At 37.1% G+C, this 27,326-nt stretch overlaps 1 protein-coding gene across 3 annotated transcripts in view; it reads right to left on the bottom strand.

Moving 5' to 3' along the window:
• The window catches only part of LOC131033443 (uncharacterized), a 239,473-nt gene that overhangs the window by 15,113 nt on the left and 197,034 nt on the right, over window positions 1–27,326 (bottom strand). For 2 of the 3 annotated variants that reach the window (XM_057965648.2, XM_057964986.2), the window contains 2 exons: window positions 24,053–24,114; window positions 8,772–9,087 (listed from right to left, as the gene is read on the bottom strand). In XM_057965648.2, coding sequence (XP_057821631.1) covers window positions 8,772–9,087; window positions 24,053–24,114 — 378 coding nt within the window. The remainder of the gene's footprint in view (window positions 1–8,771; window positions 9,088–24,052; window positions 24,115–27,326) is intronic. The other variant, XM_057966345.2, reaches the window with a different exon arrangement.

A 27,326-nucleotide genomic window follows, 5' to 3' on the forward strand; every position in this document is an offset into this window, starting at 1 on the left:
CATGATAAGTCTTTGAGTTATCATTTCCTAAAAAAAACGATTGAGCTAATGGAATTCAAAATTTCAAAATTCAAAATTTAAGCTATGACGATCAACGTTCAAAATCAAAACAATAAATCAATATCGCCATACCTTTCTTGAGAGCTAACACTAAAATGCAAAATGAAGAAAATCGCCTAGGCAAAATTTGAAATTAGATGGCTTTGACGTGATCTTCAATGTCTTTGGCAAGCTTGCCTTAACTCTAACCAAGGTTCGCACGTACTCTCCTTTTGATAATGCTTCGCACCACCATGCTTTAATGAAATTCGCCCTCTCTAAACACAATTCGCATTTCTCCTTCCAAGATCGCATGTGAGATGATAAAATGATAATGTGAAAATAACAATTTTCACCCTCCCTTTATAAGCGCTCACCTCATATTCACTTTAAGGCCGACTTGGTAATTAAAAGCAAATTTTAAATAAAATAAAAGGCCGACTTTTGTAAAATAAACAAATAAATACCAAGCGCTCCATTTGATTTTAATTAAATTAATAATCAATTAATTAAATGCCTTTGTTTTTTTTTTAAATTAATAAACTCGATTTTAAAAGGCAAAAAATCAATTAATTAATGTCCAAGCGCAATTTTTAAATGCTAATTAATTGAATTTTTTGAATTTGTCGATTTTAGCATTTAAAATAAATTCAAAAAAAAAAATTGCTTTAGCGCCAAAAAATTGGAGAAGTGGAAAAGTACAAACCTCATCGCCCTGGTCCCTGACTGAGGGACAGGAGCGATCTACCATTTTAGCCTGGAATCTCGTGCTTTTGACCTTCAAAATCTTCATCCTTACGTTGAAATTGGCACTTTCGTTGGGAAATTCGAGCTTGATTGACTTGCTTGTGCGAATGAGTGCCTCTTGAGGTGATATCGCCCTGGTCCCTTGGAGAGGGACAGGAGCGATCTTGGTGTTTTCTCCTTGATCTTGCTTGTTCGATCTTCAATCTTCACTATATGGCAAGTAATAACATTGTTTCTTCATTCCACTTTTACTTCACTTGGCATCTACAAGGCATTTTGATGTTTAAATAGATTATCGCCCTGGTCCCTTGGAGAGGGACAGGAGCGATCCTGAAGTTCTAGCCAAAATTTGCTATCTTTCAACCTTTGTTCTTTGTTCATTGCTTCCTAAATGATGTCTTTGATCTTGTGTATCCTTTCCTTGTCTTGATTTTGAAGGAAAATAAATGATCTTGTGCAAATCGCCCTGGTCCTTGGCTCAAGGACAGGAGCGATATAGGTTCCTTGGCTCAATTAATGACCCTTTGACGTTTGAAACCTTTGCATACCATCTTCTTAAAACGCTTTAGACCCTGTGCAACCTTGTACAACCTTGACTTGGCGTGAATTTTGAATGAATTAGCAAATATAGTAAATATCGCCCTGGTCCCTGACTGAGGGACAGGAGCGAACTTCAATGTCCTGGGCTCATGCTTGCTTTCATCAACTTGCCATTGCTTTCATCGTGTAAAATGAAGTCTCTTGATCCCCCTTGGACACTTGATACTTGATAAACCTTCAAAATTTAGGCCTTCATGAAAATTTCGCTCTGGTCCCTGACTAAGGGACAGGAGCGAACTTGGGTATATAATGAAAATTTTCCATCATCTTAACTTGTAATTGTCTTCAAAGTGCAAAACGATGTCCTTTACTCCCTTTCAAACATTCAAAATGTGAATAGCAACCCAAATTTGGCCTTATTTGAACACTTTCGCTCTGGTCCCTGACTGAGGGACAGGAGCGAACTGGGACATTTGGTGTAATTCTTTCAATATTGGCGACTTTTGATACTTCGTTCTTCATTGAGACGCTTCAAAACGTCCTTGCCACCTTTCACCTTGACTTGGAGAGGTTAAAACTTGGATGGAAGGCAAGATAATCATCATTTCGCCCTGGTCCCTGGCTGAGGGACAGGAGCGAATTTGCATTTATAGGCTCCATCACACTTTGTTAACTTCAAAATTTATCTTCAACGGATCCGTTACACCATCTTTGCTTGCCTAAAACCTAAAACTTGCTTGCTTTTTGCCCAAAACATGCCTCATGAGGAATTTCGCTCTGGTCCCTGGGAGAGGGACGGGAGCTACACTGAACTTCGCCCTGGTCCCTGGCTGAGGGACAGGAGCGATTTTGCTTCAAAGTCATGTTTTCTTCATGTTTGCGCTTTCAACTTATATTCAACTGATGAAACATATCTCCTTGGTTCTCTTCAAATCGTCAAGTTGCTCAAATCTTGCAAGGACAAGGCAATGTTTGGTTTTGAGCTCCGGTCCTCCACTGAGGGACAGGAGCGATTTTGACTCCTGGGGCATTTCCGTGCTCATGAAATTCTTCAAATTATATTCAATGGAAAGATAACGCCTCCCTTTACCACTTCCACTCAAAAAATCATCTTGATCCTGCAGGGACAGTAAGATTTTTGAAAACGAGCTCCGGTCCTTCACTGAGGGACAGGAGCGATTTTGCTCCTACAGGCCAAAATATCATGATTTCGGGATTTTGATCACTTCACAAGGTAAAAACAAGTCATTTCCAATGCCCGGGATCAAATATCAAAATTTTCAAAATTTGGTCAAAATCACTCAATTGGACAAAATTCGCAATTTCATCATTCACACTTTAGACAAATTTAGACTCTTCATTCAAAATTCCAATTGAAAATAGACCAACTCACTTAGCCTCTGGCGAATTCACTTTATTCAAAATTGCATCCTGCGAGAGGAAGCTCAAAACAAACTCTCAAGACTGACTGGACTTTGGCCTGAAAACGACAAAACAGAAACCCTAAGGCTTGACCCTAAATCCAGACAACTGACAAACTACCAAAACCCTAAAAAACAAAGCGAAAGGCGAGCAAAAACGAGCAAAAAGAGGGGGCCCCCATTTAAATGGGGCGATGTGTGAAATGGTCACAACAGTGTCCAAGGGAAATTATTCTCCAATCACCCAACTCCTCAAATGCCTCAATCGGCTTACACTTGATGTATATTGAGTTTGGCAGCCAGCAATGAGTTCTAATCATCCCATACACCATTAAGCTCCATTGCCTAGCAACTATGGTGTCCCAATCTGCTTTCTATGCAAGTCATCAAACATAGCAATCAATCTTCAATGATTTGTCTTGCCTACAAGACTTCACAAATTATTCAATCTACATCTGATTATGCCTCTGTGTGAAACCTATATAATTCGACCTGCAAATTGGCTAGGATAGGTCTCTCACCACTGAAACCAATTCCCTAAGGTTTTTTTTCCTAGGGTTCACTCCAACAAGAAGCTCCAACTCAACAATAGAGAAAAGATAAGCAGGCATGAGCAAATGAGCTCTCAAATGCTCTTTTTATAGTTTTCCATGCAACTTTCTTAAAGGGACCTTTTAATTTCCTACTTCAAATATTTTATTAAAGTACTTCTATTAAGTGACAATTAATATGTCCCCTTTAATTCACTTAAGTCACTTTATAAAATTAATCTATGTTGACAAATTGGCACATATACAGGCTAATTTCAGGTATGAAATGTCCTGGAACCAGATTTGGTTTGAATCTCCTATGGATTTGACCAGGGTTCAATTTTTCCCCACCTGAAACGTTCCCAACTTTCGTGTGCCAATTTCCAAGTGATTCCCAAATGCTTTGAATTACAAATGCGATTTTTGAACAGTTTTTGTTTGAATTTTCATTCTCATAGAAACTCTCAATCTTGTTGTTTTGTTTATATTGTTGGTTTTATCTACCATGAGAAGGAGAAAAGACAACAAAGCACGTACCTCTCTATTCACGTAGATGACACTAGAACTCCTTTGAACTATTTAAATATTGTTTTCCGAAAGTGCGTGAAACCAACTCGTGAAGTATCTATTTGCTGCTCCTTCCTCACGAAAGGAAAAACCCTAATGATTTTAAAATTCCTTTTCTTTTTTCTGCTCTCTTTTAATTTTTCATTTTTGTTTGATTTATTAATTTTTCGATTTTAGCTTTTAATCTATTTAAATACATTTGAATTAAGTAAATGTTTATTTATTTAAATAAATAATGTATGTTATCTATTTATTTAATTAATAAATAAAAGTTAAATATAAAAATGTTTATTATGATATTTATATAATATATGTTGTCTATTTATTAAATTAATAAATAAGTGTTTATATAATATTTATTTTCATATATATTTATTATGACATTTGATTTTTGACAAACTGATATAGAATTAGTATATTGTATTTTGAATTTATAATATTTATAAACATTTTGTTCTGTAGAAAAACACACACACGACACGTGCACACATGCGCACATACACACACCGACCCACACACACACACACACACAATACAGACGTACCAAAAATGTACCTAGTCCTAAATTGTTTTGCCATTCTAGCGTATTGTACCCACGTACCTGTACCCGTGCCAGCACCCAATTCAGCAACTAAGAATATAATTAAAGTCATCCATAAAATTGGCTTTATTGGACAACTTTATTCAATTGATTGATTTATTCCCTGATATAGCCCCAAATTAGCCTATGGGAATAAAATAGGCTAAATGGGTCATTTTTGGGTTACTACATGGAAGAGGACATTATGCTTAATGCGATTCATCAACAATGTTTGACATCTCTCTCAATTTTTCTTCCCTATATTTTCTAATTTCTTTGAACAAATATTATACTATCATTAAAACGTTTGTATTTTGATTTGTTGATTAATTTTGATTTTTGTGTTTAATATTCACGAATAGTTTAGTTTGTTTATATTCATCTAATAGGTGATACCAACCTGTTCATTTGTTCTTCTACTTAAGATCATAGAATGGGAGGATCATCTACACCCTTGTTATGTGAGTACAAAAATACAAGACAGTAGGATCCCGTTTATCTAGAGTCATGCTGTTACACAGAACTAGTCTGATTGTGACTCTAATTATTGAGTTTGTTGCTCCATGCCTGCAGCTTAACATTGTGTCATGTTTCTGGTACAATTATTATATCTTCTAAATTCGTTTTTTGATCAACTCCTTTCAGACCAGAACGAAGTTATAATTGTTTTCATAATGACATAGCAAGCAAATGTTTAGATTTATATTTGTCACACTCAATTTTCATTGTTCAAAATGTTCAATGTCATAAATGTTATGTTTATATTTTCAATTTAGCATTTCTAGAATATTTACTGATGCTTAATTATGCAAATAAAACTCAAGATCTGCTAATCCAAATGGCTTCTTTAAACACAACCCCAACAATGTCATAAGTCCCATTGTCACGACCTGGTAATGCCAATTCATGTTTTATAGCTTGTGGCATTCCAGGATCACTTTGAGAGAGCTATGATACTTCCTAAAACATCATTCCGTCTTCACCAGATGTCGCATGAATGTTTCCTGTGCTGTGGGTCATTTTGAGCAGATTGTACATAACATCATTCAATCACGCAACAAACCTTAGATAGTCTTCATCATTGACTTTGTCAGGGTTCAAGAGACAAGTGCAATCTGAAACACTAGGATCAACTCCACAACACCTAATACATCAATATTGTTGTTTCCTTGATCCTTATAGGGGTGAAGCTCCTGGGTTCCCTCACTACATCAAGGAGCAGCTCATGCATGGATCCTGCAAGGCAAGTTTGTTACTACTAAAATCTACTGTTACATTTTTATGTGGCTCAGTCTAACTGTAAGAAAGTGAACAGTTGTTGCTAGAAAAGCAATTGTTTCATCTTCATAACAATTCTCAACCTTCCACGGCATCATATAATTATGTGTATATATCCAGATAAATGATAATTATCAGACCTTACAAGATAGACATTGTTATGATCATACGTTATCCTTGTGAACATGCCATGTACAGAAAACACAAATAAATAAAATATTTTGTTCTAGTTCTATTATTTCTTAGTGTCACCATCTGAAAGTTGTTTATCATTTCTGAATCTTGCTTAACATAGCTTTTGTATATAACAAATCTAGACTCTTAGTTTTGTCCCTTGGATACTTCTGTGATCTGGATTAGCCATTAATTTTTTATTTTTTTTTTCATGTCTCTTTTAATATAAATAATATATTTGATGACCCTTGGTCCATATCCCTCTGCTGTCACAAAAAACCAGGAAATATTTTTACATAGGAAAATCCTGTCACCTCAAGAAACATTCCTAATTGTCAGGTACTGAATTTGAGAGCAATATGACCTGATCTGTAACTTGAGTAACAGAATTAATCAAATCTGCTTCCTAAATATACGGAAGGGTTTGTAAGAGACCTTATAAATTTACGAAGGGTGGTTGAGCCACTTAACTGAGTTGTGAATGTGAAACTGAAGAACCAAGATCAAAACAAAAATTAAAAACAAATTTGCTGTTTGACAGAGAAATAGAAACAAATCCAAGGACAAATCCCTGTGATCTGAATCAGCTATAAAACGTGCGTGCTTTTTCACATCTTTTTAAATACATACAATTTATTTGGTTCCTAGGCCCATCCCCTTACTGCCCCTAAAATCCAGAGAAATTTTTTCCATACAAAAAAGAGTTATTGCTCCATAATGGAACCTTGCAGAAACATTCCCAATCGTAAGGTGCTGAAAATGGGAGCAATGTGGCCTGATCTATAATTAAGTATTTATCAAATCTGTTCCATAAATATGCAAAAATGTTTAAAAGAGAACTTAGAAGTTAACATAGAATAATTGAGTCACATAACTGAGTTGTGCAGTGTAGAAGTTACAAATTAAGAATAGAACAAAAAAATCCCCATATATTTATTGTTTGACAGAGAAGAAGAAATGAGTCCAAGAACAAATCCCTGTAATCTGGATCGGCTATGGAATATTCCTTTTTAATAAATATGATATATTTGGCATCCCCTGGCTTATCTTCCCCACTGTCTCCAAAATCCGGGGAAGTTTTTCCTATACAAAGAACCTGTTTCCCCATAGTGGAAACTTTGAGAAATATTCCCAATTTTGGACTGATAAATATGAGTGTGTGTGACCTTTTCTATAATTTGAGGGCAGGAATCAAAAAATCACTTCCTACACACACACAAGTGTTTAAAGAGACCTCAGAACTTTAGAAAGGGTGGTTGAGCCACCAACTGTACTGTGGGAGTGTGGAAGCAAAGAATTACGAGTACAGCAACAAAGATTCCCATAGATTTTTTGTGACGCAGACCAAGAAACAAATCCAAGAACAAATAGAAGAAAGAGGTTACGATCAAGGAATCTCACAATACATAATGATACCAATATACTCAACTAAGTTATTTGTCTTGTGAAGAAGATATCTGGGTTTGTAGATCTTACCACCAAAGCTATTATTATTCTCCCAGGCTGCAACCATAGTAACTGGTTTTCCACATCTTCCTCCATTTGTATGAAGGATCACCAAAAAACAACTCAATGGGCGAATGTAGGTTTCTTCAGTGATCAACACAAACAGAAGTTACTATGCCAATTGGAATAAGCAAGTGTCACCTTTTGGCAACTAGACATGGAAATAGACGACCTCCATACAAGAGAAAGAATGCCAAGAGTAGGTCACAAAGTATGGAAGGGACTCCATGGCAAGAAAGAATGTAGGAAAAACAACAAGGTGCTTCTATGCAATGAGAATCCTACCAACAAGAAGATACAATTCTAGAGAAAGTTGGAGACCCCTAACATGCCCGTAAACAAAATCAAGATAATGAGGAGAACATGTATGACCTAGCAACAATTCAAGAAACTAATCACCAACCATATCATGTAGTGGCCATTACAACAACCCAATGCCCTTAATTGCTACAGACCCCACTAGCAGAACATGCAAACTGAATACCGGAGTTATCCTTGTTCAAAGCAATAAATCTAGCAGGTAAAATAATATGCAAACACAACTTGACGATATCTAAGGAGGATAATGAAAACAACACACGAATCTTATATTTGTGCAACAAAAGGCTCTTAGATGAACTTGGCAGCAAGGATCATGATCCTAGCCAGCCCACATGGATGGTCTACGGAGATGAGTCAAGTAAAGAAACATACGATAGGTTACGAAATCCTCACACTCACCACAACAAATATTGAAAATTATAATATTTGTATAGCAAGAACTCTGAACCTTGATCTCAATTCTAATTAATAATTTATGTCACTTTCAATTAGTCATTTATCATAATTTTCTCTCGCTAAATTATTGAACCCATAACTGATTTCAAGGTAGAAGTTAAGGTTCTGCTGATCTGGAGGGAAATTGAAGCCCTCCTCGACACATTCACACAGTGACAGAGCATTGGAGAAAAAGTAGTTAACATTTTGTCAATGGTTGATGAAGAATGGCTACCCAAGTTCTACATTCCAATCTTTCTAAATTGTTGCTGACACTTAGAGATGTTCTGTTCAAATAACCATTCATGGAGCACTCTTTGGCACAATTACATAGAATATTGAGCCATGGAAAGAGAGGAATCACTATTTTGTCAAAGGTGGACAAAGACTGGCCAGCCAATTTCTACCTTCCAGAATTCCTGAATTGGAGCCATACTTCAGATATTACATTTTCCTTATAGCTATCTTGCATGCAGAAGTTACAATCCGAATGCCATCAATCTAAAGGACACTCTTGGAAAACAAACAAAAATCCCCTATTGTCCTCCAATTTTATGCTTCAGGTATATAAATGAATGAAGCTGTAAAATAAAATTATTGTTTGCATTAGCAAAAGAAGTAAAGGAAACTTACAACATTGGAGCCATGCAACTGAGGATTCTCAGAGGTAGCTGTAGAAGGAACTTTGTTATCAACCATGGAAACAAGTGATGATCTTGCTGCCGATGCAAGATTTAATACCTCATTTGCTAGTAATACATCAGTCTTAGATTCATCAGCTTCAACGATTTCAGGAGAAAATTTCTTGGCAACTTGGAAGATTTTTCTTGCTGAATCCATGGCCTTCTGGAGATACCCTCCGTAATACAGGTAAAAGGAAAATGTTGTAACAACAAGAGCATCTTGAGGCATGTTCACTAAAGTTGAATGAAATGCCAATAAACCCAACCTACAGCATATAAGCACTCAAATCCATTAAAAAACTCCGAACCTGTTGATTGCCATACAGGAATGCAATAAACAATCAGAAACTTCTTAACTGCTAAAACATATCCAAGATTGGAAATTAAAGTGACACATTTCTTTATACCAAGATATCATGACCCACAATGGTTAAAATGATGATGTTCAATGCCATGCAAAAATAAGTGGAAAACAAGTTACATAATCTGCAAAGGATTGGTGTGAAGGTTGGAATTTGAATGCACTGCTACATGAGGATTCGAATTTGAATGTACTGGTGTGTGAGGATTGATGTTCAATTATAGAAGACTCGTGGCATGATTTGCATTTGATTTATATGCAATCAATTGATCACAACATTTAGGATACTATTTAAAAAAAGTTATTTATTTCAACATGTAGATCGTTGTAGATTTTTAAATCCCCTCCTGGATTTACCCTAGAATTTTCCCACAGAATTAATTATTAAAGCTATTATCAGCTTGATATCATGAATTGAGATCTGATCTGCTACAAGTCTGATACCATTTCACACTTGCTGCTCAACAAGGATCTTTCCTCTGATCTGTATTTGTGTTCCTTTTGACTGATTGCTGCAGATGCTTTTATCTGTCTTGATGTTTCCCTTGATTGATTGCTGAAGATGTCTTCTCATCTGCCTTGATGCCTTCCTCCAATGTGATCTTCTACACTTTATATCGTTATATCTCTAAGAGAGACAACCTTTGAGCTAAGATACCGGATTCTTCCTTGCAGGGCTGGGCTCGGGTTCTAATCCCTTTCGGGTTCGGATTCCTTTCGGATCAGGACCCACAGAGGACTCAGCCACCTGGGAGGAACCCTGGTGGAATCCAAGGAGGACCCAAGCAGACCTGGGAGGACCCAGGCCCGTGGGTTCCCAAAAACAGGGCCCACGGGTCATAAAGTAACAAATTTATATTAAAAAACACTTTTTACAAAAATTTTTTTACAATAAACCCTAATTTTACCCCTTATGATGCATTTCATGCGTCTAAACAATCATTCAACTTTTTTTTTTTTTTGCATCTTTCAAGTTTTTTCTCTACAGCAAAGTTTTGAAATTTTATGTATGGGAAAGTTACATTGTATATTTGTATGGATTGTAATTGTATCATTGTAATAATCAATAATGGTAGTGATAGACTGATAGTTTATACAATATACTTTATATAATTATATTTTATAATTTTGATGTTTGAACACACACAATCATGTGTGTGTGTACAGACGAACTCCAACCCAATGTGTGCACAGACGAACTCCAACCCAAGGAAAAAAAAAATTGCCGGATCAGCGAATCCGTACCCTATTCTGTACCCGTACCCATATCTATACCCAAATCGGTAACTTAGCCTTTGAGAGATGCTGACCCTTAAGAGTGGTCATAACATTTCTTAATGGTGCCTCTTCATAACTAAACCCGACTTCTGCCTTCTTTTGTTTATTTGTTAATCAGTGCCTTTTGTTTTATATATTCACCCTCCTAAAAATTGCTATTGCAGTCCTTATTTATATATGTATAGCTTTCTTTAGACTAAGAGAGAGTCGGCTATAAATCGTTGCCCTCTAAGAAGGAAGTTGACCATGCCCTTACTATTTATAAATAAAGTCAGCCAGAATTAATAGATACACCCCTATCAAGGTCGGCCCTAAACTTTGCACTTATAATGTTCTTATTCTAATCTCTTTAATCTGGGTTGGCCTAAGGGACTATAATTGTCTTATTTTCATCACCTAGGTTTCCTTATAAAGTTGCGATTTGGGTGGGAGCATGACAGTCCACCCTTCCTAAGATTGCTTCTACTCAAGCAATGACAGATTTTAACCCAATATTTGCAAATACGAGGATTAGAAGCATGACACACATCTACGACCTTAAATTGTTCTTTTCTAAATAAATTTATATCTTTGGTTCACTCTTAGTTATTCACATATTCTAGTTTGACCAAAATAAAAAATCTCATGATGATAGGAATATGTTTACAGTAATCGTTGGAAACACATAAGGTAAGAACCAAACACAGAGCATACACATAAAAACATGAAGCATGCACATGAATATATGCAGACATGGAGCATACACGTGAATACACGTATTGTTAGATCCCTTCTTATTGACTAGAATTCATCCATTGATTTATTTTTACCCTGCAAGTAGGCAAGATCAAAGAAGAAATAAAGAAATATTTGCATCTGCAATAGGCAAGTGCATCGAAGGGATTGGAGGAGGAAGCATGATAGGTCTGCCCGAAGCCTTTCCCCCACTAAGCCAAAGAGCAGACACTCACCCTCTTGGCCCCAATGGTAGGCGCATTGGACATCCACTCGGAGTGGTCTACCTAGTGGGGTGCTTGTATCTACTTTCGCAATTCATGCTTCATACCTTTAGGTCAATAGTCAATGATCGGAGGGTTTGTTAGGGGCTAGGAAGGGGGCCTAACCCTGCCTTACTACTCCCATGAGCTAGGAAGGGGGCCTAACCCACCCTTTTTCTCCCAGGAGCTGGGAAGGGGGCCTATCCCCACCTTGTCGCTCATAAGCCAATCGGAGCCAGAAAGAGGGCCTAACCCACCCTTCTACTCCCATGAGCCGGGAAGGGGGCCTATCCCCACCTTGCCACTCATAACCCACTTAAAGCCAAAAAGAGGGCCTAACCCCACCCTTCTACACCCATGAACCAAGAAGGGGGCCTATGCCCACCTTGCTGCTCATAAGCCACTTAGAGCCAAAAAGAGGGCCTAACCCCACTTTTCTGCTTTCCCTGACCCATGAAGGGGGCCTAACCCCACTTTTCTGCTTTCCATGAGACGTGAAGGGGGCCTATCCCCACCTTGCTGCTCATAAGCCATTTAGAGCCAGAAAGAGAGCCTAACCCCACCTTTCTGCTCACATGGCTTTCCTGTACACTTTTTTTGAAGCTTCAGATTGGTCAAGAGACTCCTTTTCATTGTTGGGAATATCTTCAAGATTAGTGAGGTTAATTGGCTTTGTAGCTTGACTCTCTTGATTTGGTTTTATGCATTTCAGTGAATCTTTAGATTTTACATGTTTCACTATGATAGATGATTTTATAGGGTTAGTACTTGAGCATATATCAACAACAGCTTCACTCTTAGTCTCAAGAGCTTGGATTGAATTTTGGACATCTAAAATGTTAGCAATGTTACTATCTGAAGGTTTTCTTTAATCATTTACAACAACCCAATGTCTAGCATTTGCCGCAGAATTGTTCTCCCTCTGTGTTATTTTGATAGTGTCAATATCCTCATTTGGTTTTCCAATGCACTTGCAAATGAGTTTTGGCAAGCCCATGGTACTCAGAAAGTCTACTGCACAGACTTATCACCGAGTCAGCATTGCAAGAGAAGGGGGTGTGAACAATCATATCATTGGCCATGCAAAAAGAAACCTCTTCTTATGTTGCTGCTCTGTTGACATCTGAGAACTACTACTTATCGCTCTATATTTCCTATTGCTAGTTGTTTTTGCTGCTCTTTTCTCCACTCATCTGTCTATTTGGTGTGTTGGTTGTACATGCACCATTTCTGAATTTCTAATTTGATTAATGTATTTTACTTTTGTAATGTTCCACCCTAGGTGGAACATTAGAAAACTGTTTTGTAACAACCTGCTTGTTTATTTTAGATTATAAATACTATATTTCTTTTGAAGGTGGTCTTTCAGAACTAGACAGAAGTTGCAAAAGATGTGTTTTTTAAAGAATTTGCAATACTTTTGAAGAAACAAATATGAACTCGTACAAATATTGCATACATCTAGTACTGAATAGAATGATGATATTTTGTAACTTGAAAGAAATTTCAGATTTAATTTAAAGTCTAAATATTACTATAATGTCCCCTTTCTAGGCGACACGAGATGAGCAAGGGTTGACCTATCATTCGAGTTCCCATAGGTCAACAGTAAGGTTAGGGGACTCATTCTGAGGGTAATGGAACTTTGCAAGGGTTCTTTGGGCCATTTTGGACCTTCAGACGATAGTTCCTACTTTTAGGGAGGTCTCCTATTTTTAGAGAGAATTGGCAATTTATTGGATGACCACCCAATGGACCAGGGAGTAGAGCAGGATCCTTTTGAGCAGTTACAGGTGTTTGGAGAGAGGTTCCTATTTTTTAGGGTGAGTCCCTACTTTTTAGAAGGAATTGTCAGTTGGCTTGTAGGACTCAGGCAACATGAACGATCACAGTGCTTCAGTCAGAATTCAATTCTGAGTCCAGATTTGGATTTTATGAATAATTCGGGAAGTATTTTGATATTTCCTAAGTTGGATGGAATAAATAAATAATAATAATGTTACTTAAAGTTTATATTATTATAACAAAGTAACAAGTTGCGGCCCCCTTGTGGTATGATGCCTAGGAGACATGAGTTAAGTTGTTTTTTAAAAACAATTTAATTTTATTATTAAGGGAGCCTAAGTGGGTTGAGGGAAACATAAGGAAAAGAAAAATTTTAATAAAAAAAATGCAAGCCAACCCTAAAAACGAATTAGGGTTTGAGGCCAATAAAGCAACATGTTGGAGGCCATTTTGGGCATCTTGGAATCATTTTTACAATCAGCTTTTGGATTTTGAGCTCTGCAACTCAATTCAATAGCTTTGCAATTTTGAGGAATGAAAAACTTCTCATAGGCAGGTGAGTTTGGACACAACCCCAACTCACATAACTGAAGAATTCCTCCAAAATTCTTCTTTGTGCATCAAAATTAGACATGTAGCAGCATTATCAGATTGGTGATAGCGAATTGATCAGGGACTAGCGGCCATTGAAGGCTGCCATATTCATTTCCAGCTCCCACGTTGCTTCCTAGGGCAGGCCGTACACTTTGGAGGCACCTAGGGTGTCAAAATAAATAAATTAGCATCATTTAGGGTTTGGAATTGGTTAGAAATTCATTGTTAGCAGTAGCAATCAGCAAATAAATCATTTCTTCAGGCTTAAAACAACATAGGTGGATGATATGAGCCAATTAATGAAGAAACTTGGCTAGATTCAATGATCTTGCCTGGGAGCCTGAAGGAATCAGCAACAGATTTGTCCAGTCTTGCAATAATTGTTTTTGATAATTATAGTTGATGCAAATAAACCTCATTGGAGGTTTTGTCACCATTCGGGTACTCCTGTATTGCCAGTTTCACTAGTTCGATCAATTAAAAGCACATTTCCAAGCTAGCATGGGGACTCCTGGTATGCTATTCACTATTATGGTTGCAATAAATTATTCAAATTGGTATTAGTGTTTCTGTTATGAAAATCAGAATTTTGAAATAATTTATCAATCTATTATTTCAATATATTTTGCATTCAAAATCATTTGTTCATTGGCAAAGAAGCAAGCAAAAAACCCCTAAATACCTTATGAGAAACAAACTCATCAAAAACTACCAAAACACTCATAAAATCCTTCAGTCAACAAGTTGGAAAATTCAGAAAAATCAAAGAAGTGTGGGTTGGGGATCTTTCAGTGGTATCAACGTTGGTGATCTTGCCACCCTGTTGGGGAAGATTATTTTTGGTTATAAAATCACTTTGGGTTTCAATCACAAATATGTCTTGGCAGCTACCTAAATTTATCACCAAGGACAAGGAACAAATTCTTGATAAAAAGCTCTACAATATAGAAAGGAAACTTGCATGTTTGCCTCAATCAATGTATGGATTACTTTGCAATTTGGAAGCAATAAAGAATTGCTTATCCATGATAGAACAACTAGGTTCTAAGGGAAAACAAGTGACCATGATTCTTGCTGTGATTCCTTTGGTTAAGCCAACGTTGTTGAGACATTCTAATAGAGAGGTAAGACTTGTAGTTACTCTGTGGTTAATGTTATGAGGATAACAGCTCCACATGATCCTTATAGCAAGGAAGTTATGAAGGAGGTATTCCAATTGATCATGGAAAGTTTTCAAGGATTGGGTGATATCCATCATAGTTAAAAAATTTGGACTCAAGAAGCCCAAAAATTTTAAAAAACTCGGGGAAAAACTGGGCAATAACTCCGCAACTTTATCGAACATTTGAAAGTACACTTTCTTAAAATATTCTTCAAAAACGCACATTTATATAAAAAACTAATGTCATTAAATTTATTTTTTAATTATATTAGAATAAAGATATATTAATAGGATACTATTTAAATCATAATAATATTAATTATTAATATATTTTAAAAAGTTAATAATTATTGAAGTCTAATATGTATTCTTTATAGTTTATAATCATTTTTACTTTTAATTTTAAACAAGTCCATTTTCAATTAATTTAATCTTTTAATATATCATACGATGCTATTGTGATTGGGTATAATCATCGATCTTTGCATAAAGGAAATAATGAAATATTATTGACAATGAAATGAAGACAAATGCAGGAATAGTGGGAAATGAAGGAGTTGCACCATCGTTGTAACCTAGAGTCGCGCCTGTCATTGTACCCTAGAATCGTGCCATCATTGTGCCTTGGAATCACGCCTAAAAACCCTAACTTAAAAAATGTGTTCTTTTATTTGCATTCGGGACGAGTTTTATGTGTTTGAACAGCGCGATTTCGCAATTTTTAGGGCTAGAAATCGCCATGAGTATTGCTTAAACTCGACTGCGAGTCTTTCTGCGAGTGACTCGCCTAGGCAAATGAGCCGCGAGTACTCGCGATTTTGGCGAGACTCGCACGAGTTTTTCAACCATGATATCCATAATCCATCATTTGGTAAGAAAGTCAAAATTTCAGAATCAGTTGCAAAAATCAAAGCTTGTGTGATTATGTTGGATCTTGGTTGTGAAGACTTAATTCTTGATATGTTCCATCAGTTTTTGATTGCTATTAAAAAAAATCAAATGCAAAATGTTTTATCTTCTATGCAGTCCATTATGTCTTTGATTATTGAGGAGAGTGATGATAATTCTCAACCCTTCTTATCTTCCCTTATTATTGAGGTTTTTATTGTGTGTCCAAGACACAAGAGGACTGAGTTAGTACACCACGGCATGGAAGAGGCAAAGGAGAGCCAAAGCATGTGGCATATGAAGGATGAGCATTGTATGGTGGCCAAGCAAGTGAAGCAATCAGATTTGTATGGTGAGAGGTATGATTTGGAATTCTTTGTTTGATCTCATAGTTTTCTTCAAGAGGACATGGTGTTGCCTCTTCCAAAGAACCATTTGAAGGCTCACATCATACACTTGGATGGCATTATGGAGCATACACTTAGTGTTGCAGCCATAAGTGCTATGACAACTTATGTAGATGAAGATATGGGTGATGTCGATTTGATTGGCTCTTTGATCATTCATGGGGTATTAGAGGAGTCTGATGCTAATGAGATACAATCCTTTCATATTGATGACCCTTGGGAAGAGTATGCAGCTACCCCACTTCAGGGATTTTTGATGGAGACATTTGCCTTGGTGTGGCTTACACATGAACGAATGGAGTTTCAGCTGGAGTATGATCCTAGTGTAGGATATGGAAGTGAGCACGATGACATTGGTGTTCCAGCCCTAGTTTATGGAGCCCTACTTCATCCTTTGATGGGAGATGGCTGTTCTACTTCAAGGTACAGGGATTTCTTACAGAACTCTGGGAGGACAGCGGCTGTTTGTGAGCTTGGGGGAGAATTGTGTCATCTCATCATCATTGGTGGGTGGATTGGTGCTCTATCATCCAATGTCATTGGAAACACTATTTGCATCCACGCTGGTTTGGTTTGCAGTTGTGTGGTTGCTGTTCTGTTCTATATCAGCAACCTAGGAAGGGCTGCTATACCTTTCCTTGCACCTATAATGGATATTTTACACATCCATGGGCGATCAATTGGAGTTGGAGAATTGTTTGGTGTTGAAGGCACTTGGAGATACCTTCATTTCCTCATATCTGTGGGATATGGTAGCATGATGATTTGGGACCTATTGGTGTACGTTTTATCATATACCGAACATTTAGAATAAAATATCCAAGGATACTCCATCCTCTCCTGAACAAAATCACTACTTGTGCCAAGATTGCGAGAAAGACCACAAGGTGACTCCAAGGTCTATATGTGCGAACGGGCAACTTTATGTGGATAGCTTCTTTGGTAGTGTGTGCTGAAATACAAGGGGGACTTACGCTTGACAACTAGTCACATTCACAAGCTGGACTTAGGTGAATTTATCAATAAATGCTCTTTGTTTTTGGATTTCAAACAAGATAAAATTGGATGAGGGTTTAGGAATTATAACTACTGCTAAACTATTCCTATGAACTCAAGAGACGGTAAAGATTGGGTGAAACTGGTAACAACACTTTGTTTTGCCACACTTGGACAACTACGCAAAGCGGGTGCAATCTTCCAGGGTTGTGCTTAAGATTTTCACATTTATGAATAATACCAACAATTGAACAATATTACTTAAAGTAGAAGTTAGGCATCCACATCAAGAGCTCAGGCTAACTTTACACATTGAATGAAAATCATCCATCCAACAAAAGTATGAGTAAAATTTCACCAATCTAAACTATCAATCCTTCATTCATCTAACAACTTCAAAGCAAATTACTTAAAGCAAATCTATTCTAAGTGTTGAAGGAAATATGCAACCATGCAACCACTTGATAATAATAAGAATTCAAAACAATACTGATAATGACCTTTTTATTATCCAGGTAGCTCTACACAACAATTTCATAAATCTCTCCACACTGAAATGAAATGAGAGTGTAAGTTTATATAGAGTTTTTGAAAACAAATGAATGGCCGAGATCAATCTAAGATCAACAGTCGAGATTAAGACAACATAACCCTAATTAGGGTTTCCCAAAACAAAACTAATATCCAGTGCATGCAAGACAAGTGGCACAAGGTGCTCTCTTTTAGGATTGCACCCCCTTCTCCTGTTGAGAGGCAGAATGTTCAATGAACTTGGACGCAATCTGATAGACCTCTTCCATCGTGACATGTGGCAACATACTGACTCTAAATTCTAATCCTTCCAGATCATCTGCACATACAGCAAAAGTGATTTCCCAATCTAATTCATGTCTTTGGAAAGAATCTCTGATGGACAAGAGGTTTGATACCTTAGACAAGTTTTGCTTCAGGACTGGTTCAGTGGAGAAGATTTTCTGTGTCTTGGCCTTTAGATTTTTTGACTTCATATCCTTCTCTCGGATAGTTTCTTTTTCAAGTACCTCTATAGCTACAAGGTAAACCTTGTCTTGAATTTCTTTTATTTACTCCTCTGCCATGTCAGCATCTGCCTTCACTTTCTCCAAGACTTCACTGCGTGCAACCAATGTCCAGTGCCAACTGTTGAAGTCATATGCCGCTCCTACTTCAATTATATTTCAATTAATTCTTGCTTTGACATTCCTTTCAACACTCTAAGGCAGGGAATGATTCTTTCTTGAATGTCCTGAAGATCGACCCATGCTTCTGCCACACTTGCAATCCTAGAGAGTAGAGAGGAGGTTTGTCCATATGTCAATGCTAACCTTTCCACAAATGTGGCTGCCTCTTTACCTAGGCTTTCCATCCATGCCTTAGTCTCTCTGGTTGTCACTACTTCTTAGAACTTCTAACTATTTCCTGTGAATTCAAGAGTGGAGGAACTTTTGGATTTGCTTGATCAAGTGGCTTAGTCAAATGTTGATTATAATCCCTTAAGCGCTCAACTTCTTTCTTATATTCCTTCTTTCCTACTTCCTTGTCCAGTCTTGCCTTCATGGAAGTGACTGAATTGTACAAATCTTCAACTTCCTACTTCTTGGTAGTTGGTCCCAAAATTATAGTGACTTCATATTCATGAGAAGCAATATCTCCTTTTGCCTTATCTACTTTTGGTACAGAAATCTGCACTGTCCTGCAGCTGGCTTCATCTCTCTGGATGGTGGAAAACCTTCTAGCTGGCTTCTTTGTAGCAACCTGTTCTAATCTGGCCAAGAAATTTGCCATATCATCTTCTTCTTGAACTTCCATTTCTTGTGTCTTTTCTTTCGATCTCTCCTTCAGCCAATCTGGAACAATGGGCTGCTCAATGCCTTCCACTTCCTGATTGCCTTCCTCACATGCGATTCCCCGAAGGGCGGAAATCATTCCTTCTTGAAATTCACCTTCTTCAAAATCCATTTTGTTGTCCAACTCCACTACTTCTATACCTGTAGGAGATGGAGGTTGATCATCTTCTTGATGGATTAATTTTATGTTTTCTTCATGATCTGGAGAAAGAATCTTTATCTCAACCAATGATTCATCAACAGTTAATATATAGTTCTCATTCCTAGATGTGGCAAAATGAGATGGTTCTATCCTTTGCTTCTTCTGAGCAAGTCCTTCATTCACAACTGCCTTCCCCTTCTTTTTAGCACCTTCAATTGGTCTGGCACTTTGAGTTGCTTCTTCATTTGAAGAATATCCTTCTGCTTCACCCATTAGGTCATAAGTCAAGGTTATATTTCTCTATCTTAATCTATGACTTTGCTAATCAACCCACCACCTGGAATATTTCACAACTGGCCCCATCAAGGTGGTCAAGTCTACATGCTCTAGTTTTGACCATTTGATAGGAGGAAGAGGTGCATGCTCATCAAAGCCAGGCTGAGTATATTCTGCATTATCTTCCAACTAATCAAGCACAAGAAAAAGCTCAGTCGTTCTGATCAAGCTTCCTGGTAGTCTAGAAAATAGTCTTTTCCTGATGTCAAACTCATCTGCAGCATTTGCCCAAAAATCTTCTATATCCAGTTCCACTCTATGTCTGAATCTTTCTCCATTCACTGATCCAATATTGCTGAAAGGAACATAATTAGTTTTGGATCGGTAGAATGTAAAGGGATACCACTGTATTTCTAGCCTGACACTTTCAGCTGCCTGTGCTATCGAACAAGACTCCTCCATATTTCCAATAAAGAATGGAAAGGATATTGCTGCCTTTTGCTTTATTCTTTTGAATCTTTGAAATGTTTCTAGTTGTTTGAGAACTTCAAGCAGGACCATCCAGTTGGTTGGATAGATCGGAAGTCGGTAAAGACAACCATCAAAACCTTGAACTCTTATGTACGTAAATTTTGGGAATTGGATAAACCAGGATCCATACTTGCTGATTAAACTTTTGGCTTCAGGAGATAGCCTCTGGTGGGTTCCTCCCTGTAATGTCCTTGTGATGTACATCAAGAATGCATCATTGGCTCGCTTAAAATGGCTCTTCTCCTTAAGCTGCAACTATGGGTAATAGTCATAAGATTTGAATTCATTTTCTCCATTGCCAACTATGCCTCTGTAGATCAGTTCGGAATATCTAAAATTTCTAGCCAATGAGTAGATAATATAGGAGCTCATGTAGAATGACTTTGTCTTCTCCAAATCTATCAACTGTTCATGAAGATTGTTGCTGATTATGCGGGACCAATTGAACATCTTGACTCCTAAGGTAATTTCATCTATGAAGTAATACATCCATGTCTCAAATGGTGCACCCTAAGGGCTGCCCATTACTCTATTCAGTAGTAGGATGATATCACCATATTCTTCTTTGAAGTATGGGCGCAACAAATTCTTTGGTACTTTCCCTTGGGGTCTTTTCTTTTCCAACCATGACTTGTTAATATTTGTCGTACAGAGTTCAGACTGGCTATCATAGATCCTTTTGGTATCTTCTTTGACCTTGTAGGAGGTTTTATTGTAGTTTGGAATTCCAAATGTCTCTTGAATGGCTAACTCTGAAAGATTAGCTAAAACTCTTCCATCAGGTGCAATGATCTCTCTTGATTGTGCATTGTAGTGGATAGCACAATCAACTATCAGCTCAGCACATTCTTTAGCTGGAGGAAATCCAGCTGCTCGGACAATGCCATTTCTCATCATTCAACAAGCAATGGGACTTGGAAGAAGCTTGGACATGTTGCCTTAGGCGGACTTGGAAGAATGTTAGACATGTTATTCCTATGCCTTGGGCGGACTTTGAAGCATGTTAGACATGGGTGGACTTTGAGGGTCCCTTGCCATGTCCCCTTGTGTGCTATCCTTCATAGGGCAGACTTCATCCTTCCTTTGCCATTTCAACTTTTCCTCTTGGGCGGGCTTGGAAGACATCATGCCATCTTCGTTTGCTTGACCTTAACCAAAGGTAGGAGTTGACTAACCTCTTCCATGGGTTACTTAACTGATGGTAGGAGTTTAGCAAGTGTCTGCCAACTTGTTTCTTGCCTTGGGCGGACTTGAGAGGTCTCTTGCCATGTATGCTTGGGAGAACTTCATGCTTTGTCTGCCATCTTCCAAGCTTCTAGACATTCTTTCTCTACCATTCTTCCCTTGGGCGAATTTTATTTGGACAGCCATGTTTTCACACTTATTCAAACTATCATGCCCATCTCTGACCTGCCATGTTCATCTTTGGATCATCTGGAACAAAAACCCTAATTAGGTTTTTACCTTTCTTTTTGCACTTAAAGACATAATTTTTCAAATCTGAAGACATGGGTACTGATCATATGGCTTGAGAAATGATCTTATGGAACAAAACCCTAATTAGGGTTTTCAATTGCTTTTTACACTTGGAGACCAAATTTTTTTATTTTGAGAACATGGGCAGTAATAATATGGCCTGAGGATCAAAACCCTAATCTCAGAAAAAAGTGAAAAAAATATAGCCCTGCTTTTTGTACTTAAGAGGAGAAATTTTTCGAATCCGACAACATGGGCAGTGATCAAATGTCATGAGGAACAAAACCCATGTTCTACTTTCAAAAAAGCAGAAAAAAAAAGCAAAAAGCAAGTCGAAAAAGCTACTTCCTGGATTGTGCCCATAGTGCCAAAAATCAAACTTTCTATTTTTAGAAGAAAGCAAAAAAGCAAAAAAAAAAAAAAAAACCTAAAAATGGAAAGTTGTCAGAAACGACTCAAAGCAATTGCAATCTTCGTCCTTCAGACCTTCTAAGCACTTTGACAACGTTCAAACATGATTCTCAGCATGATTTCTCTATTTGGCTCGGGATGACCTCAGAACTCTTAACTCAAAACTCTCTAAGAGAATAGATTTACGAAACTAAAAAGCTAGGACAAAACCTAAAAAGCAAAAAGAGGAGGTCCCCATCTGCGACAGGGCAATGTGTGAAATAGGTTACAACAGGACCCAGGTGTTGAATTGTTTGACCCATCATTTTGCATGGTTTCTAGTGTGTTGCTTCATGGTTTGCGGTGTGTGGGTATAGTAATCAGAGTGGAGCAAAAGAAGCATATAGAGTTCTACCTATGGTTAGTGTGGGATTCTGGTGGGGCAGTGATGCATTGCTTGTGGGCAAGCAATCTCTAGGAAGGGAGGACTATAATGTCCCCTTTCTACGCGATAGAAGATGAGCAGGGGTTGACCTATCATTCGAGTTCCCGTAGGTCAATGGTATGGTTAGGGGACTCATTCTGAGGGTCATGGAGCTTTGCAGGAGCTCTGTGAGCCGTTTTGGACCTTCAAACGACAGTTCCTACTTTTAGGGAGGTCTCTTATTTTTTAGGGAGAATTGGCAGTTGACTGGATGACCACCTAGGGGACCAGGGAGTAGAGCAGGATCCTTTTGAGCAGTTGCGGGTGTTTGGAGAGAGGTTCCTATTTAGGGCAAGTCCGTAAGTTATAGGAGGAACTGTCAATTGGCTTGCAGGACTTAGGCAGCATCAATGTTCATAGTGCTTCAATCGAAATTCAGTTCTGAATCCAGATTTGGATTTTATGAATAATTCAAGAAATATTTTGATATTCCCTAAGTTGGTTGGAATAAATAAATAATAATAAGGTTACTCTATATTATTATAATAAAGTAACAAGTTGGGGCCCCCTTGTGCCATGATGCCTAGGAGACATGAGTTGAGTTGTTTTTTTTAAAACCTAATTTTATTAATAAGGGAGCAGTCAGCCAACCAAGTCACTCAGAAAATCTGATTTGCAGCAACTCTAAACAAGTTCAGTTCCTTTCCAAGATAGCTCAGAAGCTGGGTCTGATTCCTTGATGGTGCTTACAACTATTCCCTCTTTGGACAACTTCCAGGGGTTTATTTCGGTTCCAAAATAACTCAGGGAGAATACCGCCTGTCAAGCAAGCTGCACACTCAAGATTTCACCTTAAAACTTTTTAGAACTCTGCTTCCATCTGATGCAAACTGTCCTAAACTGTTGGTGATGGATTTGACTCATGTAGACCACTCAAAATCTGGAAATAAGTGATCACCTTTGTTACAAACCAACCCAAGAGGGGCCGCCTTAGCACACAAGCTGCTCTCTCGGCAAATATGTCAAAATGCTCCAAACCCTATCAAAATTGATGTAATCTTCAACCAATCTGCTAGTATGAGTAAGACTTGCTATCCCAAAATTGAAAAACGCTTACTAATGCGTCTCCTTAGCTTCAAGCAAGCCAAGAAAGGGGTCAGCCACACTAGCATAAAGGCAGGTCACTCAGAAATTATGATAAAGCTGCTCCAAACCCCTTCAAAAATCTGATACAAATACCTTCAAACTGCTGGAAATGGAGTTTCACACAAACCCCAATCCGGAAATGCATCAAAAGACTCTTGTTCACTTCAAACAAGCCAAATAGGGAGTGGCTAACCAAGCCAGCTCCTCTTTCAGATTTGTATCAGCAAATACCTCTTCCAAAACTAGTTTCTTTGTAGCCCAATTGAGATCCCTGAAGTAGAATCTTACCGGATGAGCATGAATGTCAGGTACACGGCATTGTTTTCTGATTGCCACTCTTGCTCAAAGCCTCTGGTTTTTCCTTTCTCATAAAATCTACTAAATCTTTGTGACTGTCTGTTTTATCATTGTGTGAAAGAATTGGGAAGGGAACAATCTCTAACAAAACCAAAAAGTTAAAAAATCTTGTAAGTTTTGTGTGCTCAAGATAATGATATATAATACAATAATTCAAAAAGATGGTAATCACTCACCATAAGCTGCTGTCGCACGGTCGATCAGATGCAAGCAATTTATCCAAATTTGACAACAAAGTCTACAAAAGCATTTATAATAATGTCAAATAAAAGAAATGTAAATAAGAAAGCACTAACTCAACATCAGCAAAAAATATAAATCAATGTTTATATTGCACCAATACCTTCAACATCTAAAATACACTCCTATGATGTGTTACCAAGCACAAAAGGTAATCAATGCAAAAGGAATAAAACACAATTCCTTAAAATGTTAAATGAATTAGCAAAGACACCAACAACATAACCCTAGGTTCAGCAAAAGATGTTTTATGACAAGAATGTTTATCATCTTAATAGCAATAAAACCTAGAATTTGAAATTAAAAGAAACCTTTCAATTAACTTTATACTATACAAAAGCATTGTTTAAAATGACATATAACAGATCAAAAAAAAATATCAAGCAGTATGGACAATGCTAAAAACTTGACAACCATCATATTCAAAGATTGAGAACATGTCTTTGTTAAATTTGACCTGTTAATACATTCAACGCTTGAAAGTCTTCTTTTCATTTACCCTTCATAAAATATATTCTTATGGAACATGCAAGATCCTAGGGAAAGAAGCTAAGCGGAAGGGATATGGATATAATATTTGCTAAAGTGTGTACTACTATAGTATGTGATTTTGGTACAGTATATTTTTAAACAGAGGACACAAATATAGCTAGGGTATAGCAATAATAAACATATACTACCTACATGCAAAGCATAAAAAAGAACATAAAAATTTCAAGATAGAATTAGAAAATTCAATTGAAAAATCAAACAGTGAAATGGGAATTTTTTGTCTTTTTATGTTTTTTACTTTGAGCAATATTTTATTTCAAGGGCTGGATATTGGTTGGCCTGTTTAAGGCTTAAGCCATACCTAGGTCACATTGAACACAAATTTTATTTGGCTATGCAGATACATTATATTCGGGGGAGTAATCCTGAGTGTTATTAAACACGTAAAGTCCTACTGTTAGAGTGTCAATGCAAAACAAATTGTCACAAAAATTATTTTCATTAGATAAAGTATGAAAACTTTTAGAGGTAATGTAACTATCAAACTTTGAGAGGCCTGGTAAAAGCAAAGACTTTCGATCCAACTATCTCTAGCTCTTGTCTCAAGTGAATGATCAAGAGAAATGCCTTCATGCCGAAAAGTGAACAAATATTCCTGTCTCCATCATAATTGTTTTGATACTCTATTATTTTTTATCAAAATAAAGACCTCTTTAGACTCATAATAACAGTTGCTACAAAATAAACTGTTAGGTCCATACAATCACAAAATCAAGGTAAATAGATTTTCCATTAATGCCTAGGGAAATCTAAAATAACTATAATTATTACAAATAAATAAATCCCCCATAACTCATCTAACATATTATTATTGATTTTCAAGGTTCTTTTTTCTATTTTTCAAAATGCCTACAGAACTTACATTTATAAAACCACGGTGAATTGTTTGGTAAAAACCAAAAAACATGATGAAAGAATTCATCCAATATATTTTGTCATTTTTCCTACTAGTCTCCAAAAAAAGACTTAAAACTCCAACATCATGAAAGTCCGTATCATATGATGTTTTTTTGAGCATCCTAAGTGGTTGCCCGTGATGCCCAATGACCAGCTGCTTGTTGCAATATTGGGTTGAATACCAGCAATGCTCTTTTGTCAAGTTAGTTGTGGCAATTGTTGTGCTTTCAGCTAGTATTTTTATTGTAATTTCATAGATATTTACTATGGGTATCATCATTTTGGAGCCAAAGCTTCCACTTTGGATTTGAACAATGAGCATGTGATTTGAGCCTGAGGTTAACACAAAAGAGACAGAGTGCAAAATGTCGCTCAAAGTACTATTTGACAATAGAAACAAGAATAAGAGCTACCATGTTTGAAAATTGTAAATTACAAGATTGTATTATGCAAAAAAAGGTTCGCAGAATCCAAAGATCAGATGTACACCGTAAGATGCCTAACTGTGTTATTCTATGATCTATCTTATCAATCTTCAGAGAACAGTCATTGAAATTAATACACAAGAATGGAAGATGAAAGGATGTTTTGGTATTTACAAGAAACACAACCACTTGCCATTTTCTGACTTGCATCCTCTATCATTTTGTTTTCTAGAAATGTATAGTTGCATCAAATGAAAATGTTGAAATTGTTTAGTATGAATAGAATTAGAGAGGAGTTATGTGATGTCCCCTCCTAGTTGACATTGTTAGGTCCCGGAGACAACTGAGAGGGGGGGGTGAATCAGTTGTCTAATAAATTCAAACAAAAAACAACTCAACCAACTTAATGCTTAGTACCGGTAAACCAGTTAAGTATGCCAGTAGACAGTGTTAACCGTTAATTGCTATACCGGTAAAGATTAATGCATGAAACATAAACACAAAGTCATCCACAACACATAACACCAATATTTGTACGTGGAAACCCTGTATGGGGAAAAACCACGGTGGGAAACCTTACCCACAATCAGATGATGCTACTGTAGATAGTAAGTGTACATAAATAGGGTCTGCACATGTAGAAAGGCCAACAGCCTAGAGCTCACTGCTCAATCACAAAATGGGAGTCACACTGACTACAGTTGGATGGTTAAATCTAATAAGAATGTACTGCACAAAATAGAATCTTCATATGCTGAATTCAGTACCGGTGTAATGCTGATATGCTTCCACAAAAACCTAGCTTCACCTTCAAATGATGTCTTCGTGTATAGCTCTGCTTAATCTCACATATACCTTCTCACAATTCTTTTACGCATTCCACATTCGATTTTACAAATAAGATCTTACATTTATACCATAACCTAAGACCAATTTTAGTAGGTCGGCTCTACAAGATATTACAATAAAAACATTTTACAAACAATATAATATCCGATGCAATAACCGATTAAACATGTCGGCTTAAAGCATTTACAACAATAATAAATCATCTCCATAGCGTGCCATGCTGATCTGGAAAAGATAAACCTGCCGGTGTAACCCTAGGTAACCCTGGACCTATTTGTCGGTAAAAGCAAATATGCAAATATGAATATACCAATGATTAATTCTTCAAAACAAAGTGTCCACACAATGTCTTCGACATTACCAAGTGCCTTCCATATCATTCCAAGTGTCGGTGATCATTATATCCTGCCGGTGAACCATATACCAGTAACTGTGCAATAGTTACTTGCTTGCCGGTGAATGCTGCTGGATCTCCAGAGTGCTAGTG

The sequence above is a fragment of the Cryptomeria japonica genome, chromosome 3 (assembly GCF_030272615.1).
Source record: "Cryptomeria japonica chromosome 3, Sugi_1.0, whole genome shotgun sequence".
Lineage (NCBI taxonomy): Eukaryota > Viridiplantae > Streptophyta > Pinopsida > Cupressales > Cupressaceae > Cryptomeria > Cryptomeria japonica.